The 18,232-nt window shown below is 32.6% G+C and overlaps 1 protein-coding gene across 1 annotated transcript; it reads right to left on the bottom strand.

Moving 5' to 3' along the window:
* Nucleotides 1–277: 277 nt before the first annotated feature.
* On the bottom strand, nucleotides 278–12,839 carry LOC134261214 (uncharacterized; the record flags this gene model as incomplete). Its single annotated transcript, XM_062743674.1, has 27 exons — nucleotides 12,765–12,839; nucleotides 10,887–11,033; nucleotides 9,163–9,212; nucleotides 8,943–9,056; nucleotides 8,770–8,813; nucleotides 8,584–8,687; nucleotides 8,331–8,492; nucleotides 5,789–5,829; nucleotides 5,639–5,667; nucleotides 5,161–5,279; nucleotides 4,864–5,022; nucleotides 4,692–4,753; nucleotides 4,434–4,547; nucleotides 4,306–4,346; nucleotides 4,076–4,188; nucleotides 3,798–3,950; nucleotides 2,524–2,593; nucleotides 2,313–2,416; nucleotides 2,088–2,234; nucleotides 1,867–1,916; nucleotides 1,666–1,776; nucleotides 1,527–1,573; nucleotides 1,070–1,173; nucleotides 806–955; nucleotides 634–677; nucleotides 511–539; nucleotides 278–390 (listed from the first exon to the last, which is right to left on the bottom strand). Coding segments are annotated over exons 1-27 (2,441 nt in total), but the record flags the coding sequence as incomplete, so codon positions are not given.
* Between the last annotated feature and the right edge of the window lie 5,393 nt (nucleotides 12,840–18,232).

The following is an 18,232-nucleotide window of genomic DNA, read 5'->3' as shown; positions in this document are numbered from 1 at the left end:
AAATCAGACACTAATAATTCACACTAAACTTAAAAACATTCCTTATATTTACATTTTACATATTTGGAAGCACCAAAAATATACTCAATAGTTGAATTTTTCACTGCCCTATATCGTTATACTATTACTAATGTCGCTGTAGCCTTATTGTGACGTCACGTTAAAGTATACACGAAAATGGTATTCAAATCAATTTCACAGTTGGCTTAGTAGAAAAACACAGCGAATTTAAATATTTTATAATAAATTGAGTGATTCTTGTTGAAAAATTTATTACCATGGAGGATTTAAAGTCTTTTCTGTAATTACTGGAACAAAGCAGGTCATATTCACCACACATTTAATAACAGATCCATCCGGGTATGAGGGATTGATGATGTGATCTTTTATCTAAATAGATTTATTCAATTTATTGCACCAAAGCAAACAAGCAAATGAAAATTTCAATTAATTAGGTAGAAATAATGCAAGGGATAAAACTGTGAATTGTTATGTAAAGGTTGTACATACTGTATGTGGAGTTGTTACTGTCGGTGAGGCTGAAATAAAAACGGAACGTTCACACACATGACTTTTAGCAATTTTCATAGAAATCTCACGATTAAATACTAGTAGATTATTTCCAAAACATACCAGATGTGGTATGAATCTTTAAACATATTTCATCCATGGTGACTCTGTAAAGAAATTATTTACAATCAAAATTAAGTCGAGATTTCAAACATAAATATATGGAACTTATATAGAATTAATATTATGAACAGTAGTTTTAATCAAGAAAATTGTAGGATAAAAGTAATATTACCCAACAGAATTTCGGGTCTGTACACACATCATTTCACTGCCAACCTGGGTTGGTTTGACACAAAAATGAGCAAGCTTTGTATCTGTACCACTCAGCGTTAATGGACAATTTTGTAAGGACGCATTCTTAGATCCAATTGCTAAAGATTTGCTATATTAAAAAAAACAGATATATATATCATAAAAGCAGAATCAAAATATGAATAACTTTATTTAGATATATCTCATTTAATGATCTTATTTATAAGTGACATGAATGTAATACATTGATAAATTCTGCCCGGAAATAGGTAATGGGAATTCACAAGGCATATTCAAGACACAGTTGATATCAGTAGGTACACCGGTGTCCACAAATATAGTTGAATTCTGCAATAAATATTTGAAGCACTACAAAATATCTTATTTCATATTTTGGTGAAGCAACGGAAAACAATTATTTTCATGAATCTTGTGAAAAAATTACGCTGGAAGAATTAAACAAGATACGTTTGATTAAAATGTGTATGCAAGTATGCTAAATTTTTAAACTGAAGGCCAACAAAGATTGAGATTAATGTGCATCTTCAGAAAAATAATATTCATTTTATTATTTTTCACAAAACGATAAATCATATCAAATATCATTATTAAACAAAAACTAAATTACCCTATTTTCATAATATTCTTAGTGAAACAAATACCTTTTAACACTTAAATAAAAAAGAAGTTTGAAAACTCACTGTTGTTATATTTGCAGAAGGGTTTCTTGGTATTGGGATACATGAAACTAAAATAAAGAAAAAAAATTAAAAAATGACATTATTTAAATGACAATTCTATAATTTATAATAATTTGAAACCTAAAGAAAAATACCCCACCATTATTCTGACAGTGTCTTCCACTGACTCCCACTGGACAAATACACGTGAAGGACTGGTCGTTAGACAAACAGTATCCTTTATTACAAGATACATGTTGACAATGGGAAGCTGAAAAGAGAAAAATATGCTTATCTTCTTATGAACAAATTTCTAAAAAAAATAATCTGAATATCATAAACAAAAATAAAAATCCCTTACTTGTGGAATTAAGCGATGGATTAACAATGATGCATCTTTTCTCGTTGGAACTATAATAAAATATAAAAAGAAGGGTTACATTCTTTCAATCGCAATTAAATTTTCAATATTTTTGCAAAACAAAGATATTTTAGTTCAATGCAAAATGTGTTTTGTGTTATTAGATTTTTTTACTGGACAAGCATTATAAAACATAATGTCTTTTAGAATACAAGTAATACCTTTGGGCCCCAATGCAAATCTTCTTAGTTTCTGTGTGCTGCACTCGTGTGACGACGTCAGTGACACAAAGGTTGGGATCAAAGCTAGTCACTTTTGTACTTACAATGACTGTTCCTGATGTGTGTGGTAGCTCCTTTGGCTCTTCACTAAAGAATCACAAGAATGAAATCGAAATATATACATGAAGTTGATATTTGTTAATAATTTGCAATGTCGTTCCTTACCATTTACCACTGTGATCTTTTGAAGTATGTATCAGCAAATGACAGTCTGTGTTTTCTAAACATCGAACAGAAGAAGAATCGGGAAGTGTTGGTTCTTGTAGGCCCTGAAATAATATTAAACAGGTTATATTTTTTTCGCTGTAACCGATGTTATATTTTTAAATCTTTATTCCTTTACTAATAAATACTCATGTAATTCTTTTATACGTACACCAGAGGGTGGCTTGGTAGGCAATGCAGATGTAAAATTGACTTTAAAGCAAATTTCATCACCTTTCAAACTACAATTCAATAAAACATTATAAATTTATGATCTCTACCACTAAGTCTCTTTTTAATAGGTAATTAGCATCATAAAATGTAATATAAGAAGTTTCAATCAAAACAATCACTGCTCGGCAGATTATTACCGGCCGCCAGGAGGCGGTCGGTGTTTTAAGTCGTAGTCTCGTTCAACCAGACGCTCGGCTGTCTCTGGGTGGTCGGAGATTTACGGAGACAGCCGAGGGTCTGGTTGAACGAGACTATTTAAGTCGCTGTGCGTTTCTGCGGAGCTAACAATTTGAATAAAAATATTCAACATCATATCGCCGGCGTTTTAATATTAAACAATTATTTCTAAATGTTTAGGAAAAAGCACAATAATCGTAAAATTCAATTTATAAATAATGGGGTAAATATTTCATCCAATCCTGATTGACAAACCCTGATATAACTGAAGTGCGGAGAAAATAAGTAGGAATGTTAGGCATAGTCTAAAACAAAGACCGCGTTGTAAATCAACAATTTTACTTTCTCTTTTTAAAACAGGATCTGCTGTGTTAATTTGAAATGAAGTGTATACATTTCCTATGGATGTTTTTCAAAAATATGATGAAATATTGATTTCTTAAAAGCAAAGAATATTAAGACATGTTGGTCCAGGAGACTAGGATAGAGCGCGTTTTACAATGTGCCAAACATTTTCCCGCCACATCTCAACACCAAAACAAAGAGATTGTAAGAGAAGAAATGTAGTGGTGGATCTTGAAGGAGTTGGGGGGGGGGGGGTTAACATCCTATAAGAGAGAGCGAGGAGCCCCACATGTTATATATTTGTTGCGTTTTTATTAAGGTTAAACTATAGCTAAGTTTAAACTTTAGTTTTGTACTTTTAATGTAAAAACTACTTAAACAGCAAGTTGTACCAAACTGAGTGCAGAGACGCAGAGGACTATGCATAGTTTATATATATTGCCTATACATGTAATATTGTACATGCATTATTCAATTGGCATTGTCGCATGCATTTTTTTTTTCATGTCACGAGGATATTTTAACAGATAAATATAAGAATTTTTTTTTTAAAACAGCAGATTTCAGTTTCTGAAGAATTTTTTTTAAAAAAAAACAGCAAATTTCAGTTTTTTTAATGAACTTCAACAGTTATATAAATTGGTTTGCGGCCGATTTTTGACGCTTGCGTCAATATGTTTCTTGTATTACCTTTTATGAACAGTATTAATACATATTTTACGTTGACCCTCCTTTGTTGCCTTTAGTTTGATGTTTGTTTGATAGGTAGAATTTGAATCTCCTGGGAACGTGTCTGTTTTTACAGGATGGATAACAAAAGGACTGTCTGTATCAACGGTGGGGCTATGAAAAAAAGATAATCAACTTCAAAGATACTCAGAATCCAGATTTTTAAAAAAAAAATATGCCTTTTGAAACATTTTCCTATTTTCTTTGAGGAATGACTATATCATAAAAGGATATCTTACATGTCTCCAGGTGGACCGGTAACGATTAGAGGCACTCCACAAGGTGTGCCGATTGAACACTGTATTACCTCCGGAATGGCGGTGTCCGTAAATACTGGTGCAGTGTTGTTTTGCTATAAGATTAAAACGATTATAATATGATCATGTTCTAAATCATTATCCATGCTAAAATATTATGAGTGGTACCTGCATTTGGTGTTCGGAATTCATAAAAAAAACTTATTATTTACCTTGCCCGTGTTCCCTTGGTTTACTGGGGGAGAAAATCGGCCTGAAAAAAATATACCGTTAAAAATAAATTAAATGGCATATGTGTCAGATAAGAAATAAAATGGTAGTAATTTGGTATAAAACAAACTTTTCTGGCAGGTGCTTCCTGTAAATCCAACAGGGCATATGCATGATGACTTTGAAACAGAGGTTGCGTCACATCGTCCGCCATTGTAGCAATGTTGATCTTGACAAGGTCCACCTTTCAAATATAAACAAGGAAATATACGTTTTACAAGTATCTTTCTTGTGATTACAAGTACAGGGAGAACAAATTAGTACATTGCCATGCTAATATTTTCATAGGCATCAAGAATTGAAAAACTTCGAAAACTACCGAGCATACCAAATGATTTACTGCCATTGGTTACCGCCTGGATAATATAACATCTCTCATGCCCTACTTTCCTAAATTGGAAAAAGACAGAAAGATAACATTATACGAGTGTCAATTATTGTTGTTTTATATATAAAATATGTACGTATCATGCATGAAAAATAAAATGTGTGACACCTACTCTTCTTGTCTTGCCTTTATACACAGCGAGTGATTACCCGGTGTGCTGGGTTTAACGGACAAATCTGTGTAACACACTGAATGGGATGTTGTGACCGTCTCCGATGTGAAATCATGAATGTTTACTAACGAAGAAGTTGGCGTGTTTTCCACTCTTGGACTGCAATATAAAAATATTTTTATACATAAAGATTACCTTTTCCTCTAAAAATTGTGAACCCTTATATACTCCATTTCAATCACTGGTGTATATAATTAAAGAAAACACCATTTTATTTTTCGTTTAAATTATTCCTACCAAGATTGTGATCCTGGTGTTGGCTTCGTTACGAGCTGTATATGACAACTGTCCAGTGCACTTTCACATTGTAATACTGTTCCATCTGGCAAAGAGGGGGAGACTATTTCTGGTGTTATCTGTTCAAAATCAATGTACTTTGTTAAGGGCATCCTTTCAAGCAATCTATTAAAATGCTTCTTGGGACTCAGTACAGAAAAAATCAGAGAGAATGATATTCAATCTGATAACCTCTTGCTACATTTGAAACCAATCTTTGACAAATGCTAATGATATACATATGTAAGCGATAGATGGATGAGTAAACCTTAGCTGAGATGTTTATTGAACAAATGTTCTTGTTTAAGATTGATTGTATTTTATTCATGGTAGTGAAAAAATCGAGGGGTCCATAGTATTTGGACTAAATGCAGGGTTCCTTTATGATACAATACAAAGATAATTAATTTTTTTCTCTAAACTTTTGTATGTCACTTACGAGTGGCGTTGTTGTGGACACGGTATTATCTGAAACACATTTTGTTCCGTTACAAAAAAAATCTTCCATACATTGAATTGTGAAATATTAATACCAGCATTATACTTCTAAAAATGAATTACTCAGTATGTCATTTGCAATTTTTTTTACCTGGTATGATCTTTACGTTGACGCAGATTTCATCAGTGTTCCTGCAAAAGTTGACAAACACTGAGAATAACAAGAGGCCCACGGGCCTTATAGGTCACCTGAGTATCATGTAACAACTTTCCAGCGATTGTATTTGGTTCGTGTTTTAATCCAAAAGCCATGAAATTCACAAATTTTGAAAGAGGCACCATTGCTTATCAAAGGGCAGATTTCAAAGCATTAATTTATTTTTAGTCAAAGTACCCTCCTGGTACCCCTGACCCAGCGGCCCTGAAATGATCTATTTTGAAAGAGGCCCCTTTCTTCATTATAAGGCCAGCATTTTTTTATGTTTAGGTTTAGTTATGAAAATGAGAATAAAAAAGTCCCGAAGGAGAAGGAAATAAAATTTTTTTTTTGATAAGTCAATTATTAACATTTGTACATTCTTTTTTTATCATATGCTATTCTAATAGGCTCCTTACCACTGGACACATAATGCTTACAAATAGGAAAGTAGAACATGTAATTGCTTATTTCATCATCCGCCAGTTTGGGCCAGTTATATAAATTTTGTGATGTTGGTCAAAATATATTTTAAAAAATCAATCCTTTAAAAGTCTTTCAATATATCTTCATTTTTTAAATATGTGTTAGGTGAATGTGTAGACATAGTTCTAAAATTTACTTGATGCCTAAAATTATAATTCCTATCATAAAACAGTCAGGGAGTATTGGGGAGTAGGGTGAATATTTTTTCAATTAAGTGTAAAATAATTTTTTCTGGCTGATACAAATGATACTACATGCCAGTATATATTTGTATATTCTTGCCTTTTAATAGTTGAATTTTTTTTTATTTCTTCAGGTTATTGTTTATTTCTTCCTCAAATGGACTTAACTTCTCCCATAGTTTTATTCATTACATCTGATGCATAAGTAAACCTTTTCTGAAGAATGATGCTTAGACTGTAAGCTATAACATAGACCTAAACAATGTCGCTGGCAATATGCAATAACTACCACGGGCAGTTTAAAACCTGGGGAAGGAAAACAATTTACAGATACTTTTGAAACGAATACATAATTATCTCACCAGCATGTCATTGTGCAACAAAGTCGTCAGCATTTTATTTGTCATTTGAACGGTGAAACGTTTTGAATGGCACTCGTATCGATGAATTTTACACTAAACCAAGATATCTTCTCAGATCTAGCTTTATTTTCAGGTATCACACCGGTAAATGACCAATCAAAATGAACTTAGTCAAATGTAGGTCCATATAAATAAAATTAATTTTCTTTTCTTTTGAGGCATTTTTCTATTTTCTTCCAAGCCATTTTTACAACTTTGGTACCAGTGTACCTTGTAAATTTTATGTATTTTGTGAATAAATAAAGGTTTTTGACAGGAACTATTTTTTTCAGGGCATAGGAGGCTACTTCCTGTGATGCACTCGAGGTGTTTATAAACAAAGTGAAAACACGTGGATTTGAGGGTAGCCCTGCTTACAGATGGAAAATGTCCGAAAATGCCGTGTGGGTACCCTGTTTTTTGGTGTCAGCTAATGTGACAGATAATGTTTAACACCTCCTGCTAAATATTTTTTCATGTAAACAAATACCTGATTTTTAACGATTTTTTATGCTATATAGAATTAACTGTATAGTGAAAACAATTACCGGTGTGATACCTTCATCTTAAAACCGGAAGTGCATGTTCGTAAATCTGAAATCTCGATCCCGACTAAAATTTGACATCGGAAAGAAAAAAATTGTTTTATTTTTTCCTGAAAATTGAAAACCTTGAGCGGAGGGTTTGTAAAACTGAAAATAAAATAATTCCTGGCCTTAAATATGTAATTAGATCATTAGCATATTAACCAGGAGCAAAGGATAAGATGTTCAAAGAATTCATGCATTTCACTATATAATCATTAGAGCCCCACCCTAAAACAAGAACCCCTGACCCTGGGACCATAAAATTCACAATTTTGGTATAGGCACTCTTGCTCATCATAACTATGTACTTAGTTGGTTTATGTTGGTTTATTTAATACCCAGGAGCAGAGAAGAAGATTTTCAAAGAAATAATGCATTTTCACTACCTACTTATTTAGACCCGCCCTAGCACTAGAACCCCTGACCCCAGGGCCATGAATTTCCATGAGAGGACTCAATGCTGATTACAATCATACCAACAGTTTGACTGCTTGATGTCCAGGAGTAAAGAAGAAGATTTTTAAAGATTGCACTAATTTTAGTGGTTTTGGCCCCACCCCTCAGGCCCCAGGGGGGCAGGGATCATGAAATTCACAATTTTTGTTCCCCTTTACCCATAGATGCTATATGTCAAATTTGGTTGAAATTGGTTCAGTGGTTTCAGAGAAGAAGCTGAAAATGTTCAAATGTTAACGCACGACGCACGACACACGACGCACGACGACGGACGAAAACAGATAGCAATAGGTCACCTGAGTTTACTCAGGTGACCTAAAAATAAATAAATAAATAAAAAAATATATAAAAACTCTAATAAAATTGTTAGTAGGAAAATACTTACGTCAAAGAATTTTTTGTTTGAACGCAGACTCGTTTTGTTCCGGTTTGTGATGGTATGACATGGAATTGCGCTATGGATTGATTGACTCGTTTTGTGATATCTATAAGATTAATTTGTTTTGGCTCGACTCCTTTATCCAAATGTCCAAAAAGTAAGGAACTCCTGTTTTATAAAAAGGATTCTTTATTCTCACTTTCTACAACAAAAGGCATTGACGAAGAATATACAAAAAATTATAATTGTTATGCCTTACTTATTCACTGGACTTCCATGCACGGGTATCATTATAGGGCAATCTTTGTTCAGCTGGCACGTTATTTCTTTTGGTAACATTGTGTTCACAAATATTGGTGAAGACTGTAAAAATATGTATTTGAAAATATATTTTTGACAATTGATTTCGAGTTAAAATTTAATTTCATTTAAGATATTCACTTACGTTTGAAAACTTGTTAGATGGCCGTGGTACTGGTATAGGTTGTGCTGAAATACAAAAAGTATTGATACTTTTTGTTTGACCTTGTTTGTCTTTTTTAATTTATATCCACGCTGTGTGTAAACTTCCTTTGTTATTTTAACCAACTTTTTAAAAGTTTATAGAAGTAAACTTACTTGTTTTTTCACAATGCATTCCTTTATATCCAAGTTTGCATATACACACGTAGGAAGTGGAAGTTGACTTGCAATAGCCATATGCTCCACAAGGTTTACTATTGCAATGTGATTCTAAAAAAGATCAATAAAGAGATTATTTATCATTTAAAGTTCAATGTTATTATTTTAGGAAATGTCCATCAGTTTATACATTTTTTTTCATAGTTGAGATTCTTACTTGTTAAATTTGTCACTGCATTCACAATTATGCATCTTTTATCTGCGGATCTGTAATAAACAAGAGGCCCATGGGCCTTATAGGTCACCTGAGCATTATGCAACAACTTTCCAGTTATTGAATTCGATTCATGTTTTAAGCAAGATGCTACGGCATTCACAATTTTGAAAGAGGCACCATTGATCAACAATTCAAAATAACAATACACTCAGCAGTTGCTTAGCTTGGATACTTAATACCCATAGGCAGGGTAGGGGAACAAAAAATGCATTTCAACTCATCAGTAATATTCAGCAATAATCAGTAGTGTCCATACCACACATAAACCCCTGACTTTTGGCCTAGGTCCACACATTGCATAATTTTTGAAAAGGTATCCTTGCTTTTCAAAATATTTGATGAATACCAAGGAGCAGATTTCAAACAATTCATTCATTTTCAGTATACAAGTACAGCCCCACCCTCTATGGTACCCCTGATCCTGAAGCCTTGAAATTCACAATTCTGCAAGATTAGGGCCCTTGCTCATCATAACTATATAGGTAGTTCATCTGCTTCATACCTAGAGACAGAGAAGATTAAATGCATTTTCACTATATAATCAATAGAGCCCCACCCTAACACCTGACCCCGGGGCCATAAAATTCACAATTTTGGTAGAGGCACTCTTGCTCATTATAACTATGCACTTAGTTTATTTAATATCCAGGAGCAGAGAAGAAGATTTTCAAAGAATTCATGTATTTTCACTATATAATCAATAGAGCCCCGCCCTAACACCAGAACCCCTGACCCTGGGGCCATAAAATTCATAATTTTGGTAGAAGCACTCTTGCTAGTCATAACTATGCACTTAGTTAGTTTATTTAATACCCAGGAGCAGAGAAGAAGACTTTCAAAGAATTCATGTATTTTCACTATATAATCAATAGAGCCCCGCCCTAACACCAGAACCCCTGAACCTGGGGGCATAAAATTCACAATTTTGGTAGAGGCACTCTTGCTCATCATAACTATGTACTTAGTTAGTTTATTTAATACCCAGGAGCAGAGAAGAAGATTTTCAAAGAAATAATGCATTTTCACTATATACTTATTTAGCCTCGCCCTAGCACTAGAACCCCTGACCCCAGGACCATGAATTTCACAATTTTGGTAGAGGAATCAATGCTGATTACAATCATGCAAACAGTTTGACTGCTTGATGTCCAGGGGTAAAGAAGAAGATTTTTAAAGATTGCATTAATTTTAGTGGTTTTGGCCCCACCCCTCAGGCCCCAGGGGGGCAGGGATCATGAAATTCATAAATTTTGTTCCCCTTTACCCATAGATGCTGTATGCCAAATTTGGTTGAAATTGGTTCAGTGGTTGCAGAGAAGAAGCTGAAAATGTTCAAATGTTAACGCACGACGGACGACGCACGACGACGGACGAAAACAGATAGCAATAGGTCACCTGAGTTTACTCAGGTGACCTAATAAAAATCGGTAAAAGAAAGATTTTGAAAAGCTAATGTTAGCATTTACGGTAAAAAACTGACTTATGATACCACTTTTTATCCGAAAAAAAAATTATTAAGGAAAATTGAACTTGAAAAGACTACGAAATCAAATGTAATTACATCTTGGAAAGACATGTGGAGAAATGTTGGATTGAAACATTAAACAAAACAAGCAAATAAATGTGTCAATTTTTATAATTTATAAAATATATGAACAACGTACCCATTTACTTCAAAGCAAAGTTTCTTTGTTTCGTTATGTTTAACAATCGTTGCAATATCTGCTACACACAAAGTGTGATCAAATGTTGTCAAGCTAGTTGTGAGAACTGCAGTTCCGGATGAGAATGGAGCTTGTCTTGGGAGTAAGCTTAAATAATATAGGTAGAAAATTGAACACATTGAACATTAGTAACAAGATTAGAATCGGCAGAAGTCTATTGTTAGAAAAAAATCATACTGTAGATGAAGCCTATGAAAACATTAAGCAAATAAATCGTCTAAATGATCAAATAAATAAACAAGTGTATGATTAAATTTAATAAAGGAAATATTATCTATTAGAAACATCATACTTATTTGTACTAGAAAATTTATGCACTTTATTTCAAAAGGTTAACAAGAGGCCTATGAGCCACATCGCTCACCTGAGCACATTGGCTAGGAAATAAAGCAGAAATCACCTCAGTATTGAGAAGTTTAAATGGGGGAGGGGTGTCTGGAATTCTAAACTACCAACTACTAGATGATTGATGATGCTTCCATAAAACAAATACCTTTGCTGCTATTGAGCAGATGATTTTTTTTCCTATTTATTCATTTGACCCCCCCTTTTGGCTCAGCCCTACCCATGGGAGGCATCATTTGAACCAGTTTGACTTTACACTACCTGAGGATGCCTCCATATCAATATGATTAAACATGGCATTTCTTTTCTTGGGAAAAAAATTTCCTTGATGTTATTGGCAAAACTTGATTCCCAATTGTGGCTCACCCTTCCCAACCCCTACTTCCCGTTCATGACTTGAACAAACTTGAATCAACACTACTTGAGGATGCTTACATAAAGATATGACCAATTATGGGTTTGTGGTTCTTAAAAAGAAGAGTTTAAAAAATTCTGATATATTCATTTCTATGGAAAATTTAAATCGTCCATTGTGGCCCCGCCCTACCCCCGGGGGTCATGATTTGAACAAATTTGAATCTACTGGTACACCACCTGAGGATGTTTTCACACAAGTTTCATCTTTCCGGCCCAGTGGTTCTTAAGAAGAAGATTTTCAAAGATTTTTCCTACATATTTCTTTGTAAATCTTTGATCGTCAGTTGTGGCCCGGCCCTAACCCCGAGGGTCATGATTTGAAAAAAAAATTGAATCTACACTACCTGAGGATGTTTCCATATAAGTTTCATTTTTACTGGCAAAGTGGTTCTGGAGAAGATTTTAAAAAAATCATATATATATATTCCTATGTTTAACTTTGATCAGCCATTGTGTTCGTGCCCTACACCCAGGGGTTATGATTTGAACAAACTTGAATCTACACTACCTGACGATGCTTCCAAACGCGCGTTTCATCTCTCCTTGCCCGGTGGTTCTGGAGAAGTAGATTTATAAAGATTTTTCCTATATATATTCCTATGTAAAACTTTGATCAGCCACTGTGGCCGGGTGGTTCTAGAGAAGAAGATTTTTAAAGATTTTCCCTTTATATTCCTATGTAAATCTGTGATTGCCCATTATAGCTCCCCGGCCTACTCCCGGGGGTCATGAATTGAACAAATTTGAATCCACACTACCTGAGGATGCTTCCAAATGAGTTTCATCTTTCCTGGCCCAGCGGTTCTGGAGAAAAAGATTTTTAGAATGTCATTAATTTTTCATTAATTTATAATTATCTCCCCTTGGAAATGTCTTGGCCCTTCATTTGATAAGTTCCTACTCCCTTTATCCATGGATACTAAGTGCAAGTTTGGTTAAATGCAGTGGTTCTTGAGAAGAAGAGTTTACGACGACAACGACAACGACGACAGACAACGGACAAATTTTGATCAGAAATGCTCACTTGAGCCTTCGGCTTAGGTGAGCTAAAAATACCAATTGCCATTGTTATCCATTGGAGCATGCAGTAGCACGTGACATGTTTTATTTTCTAAACATTGACAGACGACATATCTGGAATCGTAGGTTCTTGAAATTTCTGCAAAAGAAATGCACTAATATTTTTTAAACGGACAGGAATACGGAACACATAATAGTTTTACACTTATATCTCTACATACCACATGGCTTCCTGTCGATACTGTTGTAACTGGTGATGTAAAATTGACTTTAAAGCAAATCTCATCCCCTTTCCTCTGTAATTCAATAGTCATTCATTTTTAGAAAAAGAAATAAACAAGAAAAAAAACAGAAAAAATCCATTAACTTGAAAGGGATATAACGAGGGATGCCGCCTTTGCAATGGATATGAAAACAAATATACGAAATTAAACCCAGCGTCCTCAACATATAATCAAACTTTTTTGTTTTTTTAATGAATAAGTTAAAAGTTGCCGTTACATAATATTTATCTCAATGAATTCAAAGTATTCATTTTCCCTTATCAAGTGTTAAAAAAAAATCAAAATTGTTTATGCTCAAGTTATTAGCATTTCATACCAGAAATCTTTTCAAATCACACAAAACCCGGGTAAAATCGATGTTAACATTTACCTTTGTCTACGATGTGAGTACAAACAGTATAATTCCTTTTTTTAAAACTGCTCATTTTTATATTTGTTTGAAATGTATCTTTGGGTTTTTTCCTGGATAAGTAACAGTCGTATGGGATGGGTACCAAAGGACTGCCCGTATAATTGGGGACTACAATACATTAAATGAACTATGAAAGCAATCTTTTATAAATTTTATTATTCCTTTAAAACGAAATCAATTAAAAAAGATAACAAAACAAAAAAAACTAAAAATTGTGTATAGACTTACATATTTCCGGGGTCCCCTTTTTATTATTAAAGGAACACTACATGTGCTGCCGGTGGGACATTGAATATATCTGGTATAGCTGTTTCCGTAAAGATAGGTTTAAATAGTGGTTGGCTGACAAAAGGAAAATACAGGGTATTTTTTTGTTTCACAATTTGTATTTTATTAAGTTTGGTCAAATATTTCAATTTATTGGCTAATTTGAAACAAATTTACATTTGGATATTTATATTCCTTTATTTTAAGTCCTTGGTTTTAAATAAGAGAAAACAGAATCCTTACTGATATTTTAATTAATAGCCTTTACCCTTTTAATTTCTTTTAACTATTTTTAAATTTGTTTGTACCATTTTCACATATTATTCCAATTATTTTTTTTTTAAAACTAAACCGACAGAATATTTGACGGTAGTCTATATGATAAATAAAAACACATAAATATAATTATGACCCCTGGTTTAGATTCTTTGTACCGGGGTATGATTGAAATTGGAACATTTATAGTTTTCCTTTTTTTTTAAAACCAAGACCGCTAAAATGATTTTTTTAATTAAAAAAAATTTCGATTTAAATAGGTTTATAATTAACATTCTTTTTAAAATTTATTGTTGACTAAACCCATACAAAGATGGTTTTCCCTCTACCTCTGATATTGCATTTAATTCAAATGTCTTACCACCGTTGGTCCAGGGAATGTTGGTGAAATGTGACTTCAAAAAACAGACAAAAGCTTATTTAAGAATCTTGCATACAAAGCTTAATTCAAATAAAAAATTATAGAGTCTTCAAAAACGCGCATTGAATGATTTAAATAATCATTATCCAGTTTGTTCGTCAGATTTACAAGGGTATCGACGAAGTTGGAAATGGATTTTTTATGTAGACGGGCTTTTCCGTTGCTACGTTTCAACTGTGATGATGCCCCTAGATCCCAGCTAACTAGACAATGTTTTCTTATACTTCTATATGTGAAATAAAATTAAAAATTTAAATTGGAAAAATGATGTTAATAAACGATGCACCCAAATGTAAATTTCCCAAATAGTCCCCGCCCATGAAGTCAAACACAAAGACAGCTACACGAGATTGACATGCATATCTTTCAATTGGCGAAATTTTACTTCAGTTTAATTATCAAGAAATCAACTCACATAAGTTCAAAGAGTTATCAAAGAGAAAACATTCAGATATGTAAATTTTTTAAAAATTTATTACTGTGTGATAGGCATTTTGTGTCGAATATCCGACTGGACAGATGCATTGAGCGGTTGAAGCAAGGGCAGTTTCACATTTCCTCCATTATGACATCGCATCTGTTGACAAGGACCGCCTAAGTAAATACATTTTATTTAAAATATATAAGTCCACTCGTTAAAACATACATTCAGTTTGGGTCAGATGTTGAGCAAGATCCTTAATGATACCTTTTTTATTATAAATTTTTAAAAGGAATTACCTCCCAAAATGTCTTGTTGTTTTTCTAACAACATGGACTGTGTAGCATTTTATTCCCCGCTTGCACTGAAATTGGGAAAAATAGATTCATATAAAAAATATAAACATTAAAATTTTTTTATAAAATAATTGTTTCCAAATGTTTTTTATTATATACGTTTTATTTCCACTTGACACATAGGGTATGGATTCCTGGTACTTCCGGTTTTATGAAAAGTCCACGGACACAGTGATGATCCTTGACTATTTTCAGATGAAAACGCATGGTTTTTAGGGAAAGAGGAAGCCGTGTTCTCCACATAGGACTGCAAAGTAAACCCAATATAAATAAGCAAGTGATTTTTTCACCAAGTGATTTCCGAAAAAAAATGCAATTTAACTTGCAAGTCTTGAAAGCAAATGAAAGAATTATTTGAAAAAAACCCCTAATTACTAAATTTATATGCAAATTTTAAAGATGCTTTATTATCCATACCATTTGCTTGAACCAATTGGAGTTGTGAAAGAGGTATATGACAACTTTCTCTCCATACTCGCATTGAAGAACAGTGCCGTTTGGCATCAAGGTGAGGTTATCTTTGGTGACATCTATAATTCATAAGGTGATTTACATGAAATTTAGGTTTTCTTATTCACTTAAATATTCATTTCAAATGACCGAGGAAGGGAAAAAAACCTAAAACCAAAACCAGGTTCGGGAAATGCTGAAATGTATTGACGAGATGAAATAAAATGTGGGAAAATAAACATTTTCACGGAAATTTGGGAAAAAAATTCTAAATTTTTCTCAATTAATACATGTTTCACTGTGTTTATAAGAGTTTTTGATAAAAACTACTTCCCAATGTGACTTGTATTAGAAGAATTGTTATATTGTTACTTCCTTTATTAGCCTTTCTTTATTCAGAATCCTGGTATTAAACACGATACCCCTTTCAAACTTTAAATTTCCCCTTTTGACTTGGACCTTGTAATGTACCCCCAAACACTGCCTTTGTTATTACAGTAGAGGTCCCTTTTCTCTATCCAACAAAAACTTAATTTATAAAACTTCGTTCAGGTTTCCCATTTAAAAACAGTAAAAACTAAGGCATGTATCAGTATATTCTTGATGAAAATTGAATAGCAACATGCTTCACACTTTTTTTAAAAACATTATTTTACATTTGACGGGGGGTTTTTTTCTGACATAATCTTACTGAAAGGGAAAAAAAATAAGAGTTTTGTTATTTTTATAATTTAAAAAAATATCTTTGCAAAAATTATCCCCTTTATTCAAAGAATACAAAACACTATTTTACTGTTGAAAATAGAAATATAACAACATATTCAATTCAAGAAAAAAATTTTGGCGGGTAGACAAATTGTAAGGATACTGAAAAAAAATTTAAATTTAAAAATTGTTTGAAGAAATAATTGAATGCATTTTTCTACTACTGCTGACCACCCCCCCCCCCTTTTTTTTTTGGTAAAAAACTTTCACGGTTACAAGTAAACTTAGTAGTACTGTTGTAAAAGGACGAAATTACAAGAAATTCACCGTGTACTTTTATTGTGTTTATATGTTTTGCTTCTTTATATAGTTTGCTTTGTTTTCTTGTGAAAGCCAATAAAAAAAATTGTTTTCTGCAACAAATTATTATTAAAAACCTGTCAAGGTATTGTCAGAATGAAATGCCTGTAACATTGAACTTTTTTTGATAAAGACAGAAAAAAAACCCTTTTCCAGATTTTTGAGGGATTGATTCTTTAAAAATTATCTGTTGACCTCATTTGACTTTGCATTTGTACTCACTGTTGAAGGGGGTGAGGTACCGTCACGTTAGGAAGAATTATTTTTTTTATCAAACTTCATCTGTATTCCTGAAAAAAAAAAAAAATTTCGATATACAAAATAAGTGAAATATCGCCATTTTGGAGTAAAACAACAATAATCAATCAATCAATCAATCATGATACAGATACAAGAATATACGAAAATAATTACGTATCGAGTTCCTGGTCTGCACACAGACATGTTTGGTGCCCGATTCTGATGGTAGCACATGGAACTGTGCGATGCTTTGATTTAGGGGACTTGTTATGTGTTTAATTAATATTTTTGGGGTTTTTTCCTTTTCAATATGTCCAAAAGAGGAACTCCTTCAATAAATAGAGATAAGTTTTTTAAAAAAAAAAGCTCAAACTTTTTTTTTTTTTTGGTTGAAAGATCAAGAATTTTTTTTAAAAAAAACATTATTTGTAAATTTTAATTTTTTACCTATTCAGTGGCTGACCTCCACTGGAAAGGGTAATGGCAGTCCAAAAAACATACGATTTCTTTTTGGGAAAATTGTATCCACAAATATGGGAAGTTCCTAAAAAAAAAGGACATTCCCCGGGATTATTGTATTTCAAAACTGAGATATTTTTGAAGATAAAGCAACCTTTGTATTTCTTAATTTGTTAATTGTTTTTTTGGGATTGGCAAGGCTTTACTGGAAAAAAAAGAAAAATTTGTGCACGAAAGGGAATAAAGAAAGATTAATTAGTGATTAAAAAGAAAACAAATTTTTTTATTTTTTATTTAAATTTTTTATGTACATGGGGGTTTTTTATTTTTTTTGGCAAAGGTTTTATTTCTTTATAAATTTAAAAAAACTATAGAAGTAAATTGTCAAAATGTTTATTAATATATTTGGTATGGATATTTAAAATTAAACATTTATCATGATTTTTTGAGGTTTTCTAAACCGTATAACCTGTTTTATAATGAAAATGGAAACCTTTATTTGTTAAATTTTCTAAAAACAGGAATCTAAAATTAACATTAAACTTGAAGAGTATATAAGATAAAAAATTTTAATGATTTTTAAAAAATAAACAGTGAATGAAAAATTGATAAAATTTTAAAAATAAGACCTATTTTTTTCAAATATTATTCCTTTTTAATGAAAAAATTCAAAAAATTAACCAAAATAGACAATATATAAATACCTAATCCAGATAATTACCTTTTTTTCCAAACCTTCCCCAAACCAGTCTTACGACAAAGTGTGATTGCATAATCGAATCCTAAAAACCCCTCCCCTACATGGATTTGGATTGCAGGGGGAACTGCCTATATGAATGAAGAATAAAATATA

The sequence above is a fragment of the Saccostrea cucullata genome, unplaced genomic scaffold (assembly GCF_032062105.1).
Source record: "Saccostrea cucullata isolate Sc308-1 unplaced genomic scaffold, CSIRO_AGI_Scuc_v1 ctg11945, whole genome shotgun sequence".
In the NCBI taxonomy this organism is placed as follows: domain Eukaryota; kingdom Metazoa; phylum Mollusca; class Bivalvia; order Ostreida; family Ostreidae; genus Saccostrea; species Saccostrea cuccullata.
This window is presented reverse-complemented; position numbering and strand designations above follow the sequence as displayed.